This window comes from Empidonax traillii, unplaced genomic scaffold, assembly GCF_003031625.1.
Source record: "Empidonax traillii isolate 1590-97213 ecotype Southwest subspecies unplaced genomic scaffold, ASM303162v1 scaffold557:size1000685, whole genome shotgun sequence".
Lineage (NCBI taxonomy): Eukaryota > Metazoa > Chordata > Aves > Passeriformes > Tyrannidae > Empidonax > Empidonax traillii.
In genome coordinates, this window is record NW_020955750.1 from 959,544 (window position 1) to 961,844 (window position 2,301).

The 2,301-nt window shown below is 53.1% G+C and overlaps 1 protein-coding gene across 2 annotated transcripts in view; it reads right to left on the reverse strand.

The window, feature by feature from the left end:
* The window catches only part of PHF21B (PHD finger protein 21B), a 149,256-nt gene extending 146,973 nt beyond the window's left edge, over window positions 1–2,283 (reverse strand). For both annotated transcript variants that reach the window (XM_027897747.1, XM_027897746.1), the window contains exons 1-3: window positions 2,142–2,283; window positions 1,547–1,579; window positions 1,195–1,260 (exon numbers count right to left, since the gene is read on the reverse strand). In XM_027897747.1, coding sequence (XP_027753548.1) covers window positions 1,195–1,260; window positions 1,547–1,579; window positions 2,142–2,195 — 153 coding nt within the window. In that variant the 5' untranslated portion in view covers window positions 2,196–2,283. The remainder of the gene's footprint in view (window positions 1–1,194; window positions 1,261–1,546; window positions 1,580–2,141) is intronic.
* Window positions 2,284–2,301: the final 18 nt, after the last annotated feature.

The window sequence follows — 2,301 nt, forward strand, 5'->3', positions numbered from 1 at the left end:
GGATGGAGGGGCGGCTCGGGGCTGGCGGGCGCTGTCCCCGGCGCTGGTGCTGAACGGAGGAGCCGCGCCGGGGGCCGGGCGAGGCGGGGGAGCGGAGCCCGGGGAGCGGGGCACGGGGACCCCGGGGGCGGCCGGGGAAAGTTCATCCCCGGGCTGGGCAGGGGGCTCCGGGCGGCACATCCCCCCCCCCGAGCTCTGCCAACCGCGCCCCCCCCTGCGCTTGGAAGTGCCGGGAGAGAGGCCGGATGGGGGTGGTGGGGGGCGCGGGGAGTTGGGCGAGTGGGAATGGGAGCGGGAACGCGAGTGGGAATGCGGGCGGGAAGGGGAGCGGGAGCGCTGTCCGCGGTGCTGAGCGCCCGCCGCCCCCCGCCCCAAAACTTTCCTGCCGGGAAACCTCCTCCCGGGGGGTCACCCCGCGCGAAAACAGCGATGGCAAAGTTTGGGGAGGGCAGGCAGCGAGGAGGGGAGCAAGGTTCCCAGCTTGTTTTGTCCCCCTCCTCCGTTTCGGTGGGTTGCTCTCCCCGCCTCCCCCTCCCCTCCCCCCCCAACCTCCCGGCAGCTGAAACAGGTTAATCTGTTTTTATTAGTATTTTTGGAAGGGAGGGGGGAAAGTGAAAGTGCCTAAGTGAACTCGAATCATAAGCCAACACGTCAGATCAGACCAAGGGAAGAGAAAAGCAAGTGGGGAGGGGAAGGGGAAAAAAAAAAAAAAAAAAAAAAAAACACGAAGAAGAAGAAGAAAAGAAATAAAGTGATCAATAAAAATCAGTTTTGTAATCAAACCCAGAAATGGCTGCGAACGGGGCTCCAGCCTCCTCCCTCCCAACTCTTACTCTGCACATTACACGGAAGTGCACAAAGTAGCCCAAGACAGGAGAATTTTCCATATTCCTAAAACATGTCGACCAACTCAAAATGGACGCCTCTCTTTTTTTTTTTTTTTTTTTACGTTTTAACTACTGCTTATCTTTTTACTACTAGTACTGAAAATCATTCTTTCCCCCAGCAAGACATCAGAGAACCCGACCTCATTATGAAAACATGCATTTTCTGACTCTACGCAGAGAAAAATGAATGTTATATTCCCTGCTGCCGGTATTTTTCAGCTAACGCAGACACTTTTCGGATGTTTAGATAGTGCACCGTAAAAACAAGAAGAAAAACCAAACACAACTGAATCGATCTGTTCCTTACTTGTTTCTCATTAAGAGCTGCTATTCTTGATTGCCTTTCATGGATTTGTTTCTTAAGATCCCCGTTCTGCAAAAACGGCAACAAGATGCATGTTAAAGGCAAAGTGCAAACTAACCCCTGTGATGAATAAACTTGCGAGCTACAAATTGTTCAAAGGCAAAACCGTTCCACCGAAGCCGTACGGAAGCATGCACACACAAAACACCCTCCTTAACAAGAAAGCTCAGTGCAGACTACAAAATGAGATCTCTTACTGATAAAGTTTCTCATCCTGCTGTCCCAGCACAACTGCGCTTATTATGGCAGGGATAAAATACTGAAGAAGAGGGAAAAAAAAAGGATCTGCATTTACCTGTGGATCTTGCTTCATCTGTGCAACTAGTTTCTATAAAAAAAAAAAAAAAAGAAATCACCCCCCCCCAAAAAAAAAGGAGGAATTAGAAACTGTTTCAAGTTTAACGGATTTTTTTAAATGTATGTATGTGTGTGGACGGGGGAGGGAGGGGGGTAAGGAACAAAGAGGCAAGTAAACACTGCGAGTCAGTTTCTAGCAAAGCTCATAAATATTCAAGTCTCGTCCTAATCTCTCCAACACACACACACACACACACACACTCTCACACTCGCGCTCGCTCACACTCACGCACACTCACACTCGCACAGCACCGACCGCAGCGTTCGCTCCGCATCCTCTCCCCGGCACACACACACACAAACACACACACACACCCCCGCATACACACGCGGGCACACGCACACACACACACACCCCCGCACACACACAAAAAACTCAGCCCAAAGTACTTTGTGGGAGTGCTCGCCATTGCGGCGGGGGGCCGGGGGTCCCGCCGCCCCCCCTCCCGCTGCGGCACGACGGCGGTGGCCGGGCATGCACCGGGTCCGGCGGGGACCGACAGCGCGGGGGCCCCGCCGGCGCCGTCCTTTACCTGCTGACACGGGATTTCCACTTTTAACGCCTCCTGCAAGCTGTGTAGCTCCATCCCTGCAACTTGCCAGGCACTTTCCTGCCACTTTCAGCTCCGAGGGAAGTTTGGTGGGTTTGTTTGTTTGTTTGTTTGGTTTGGTTTTTGGTTTGGTTTTGTTTGG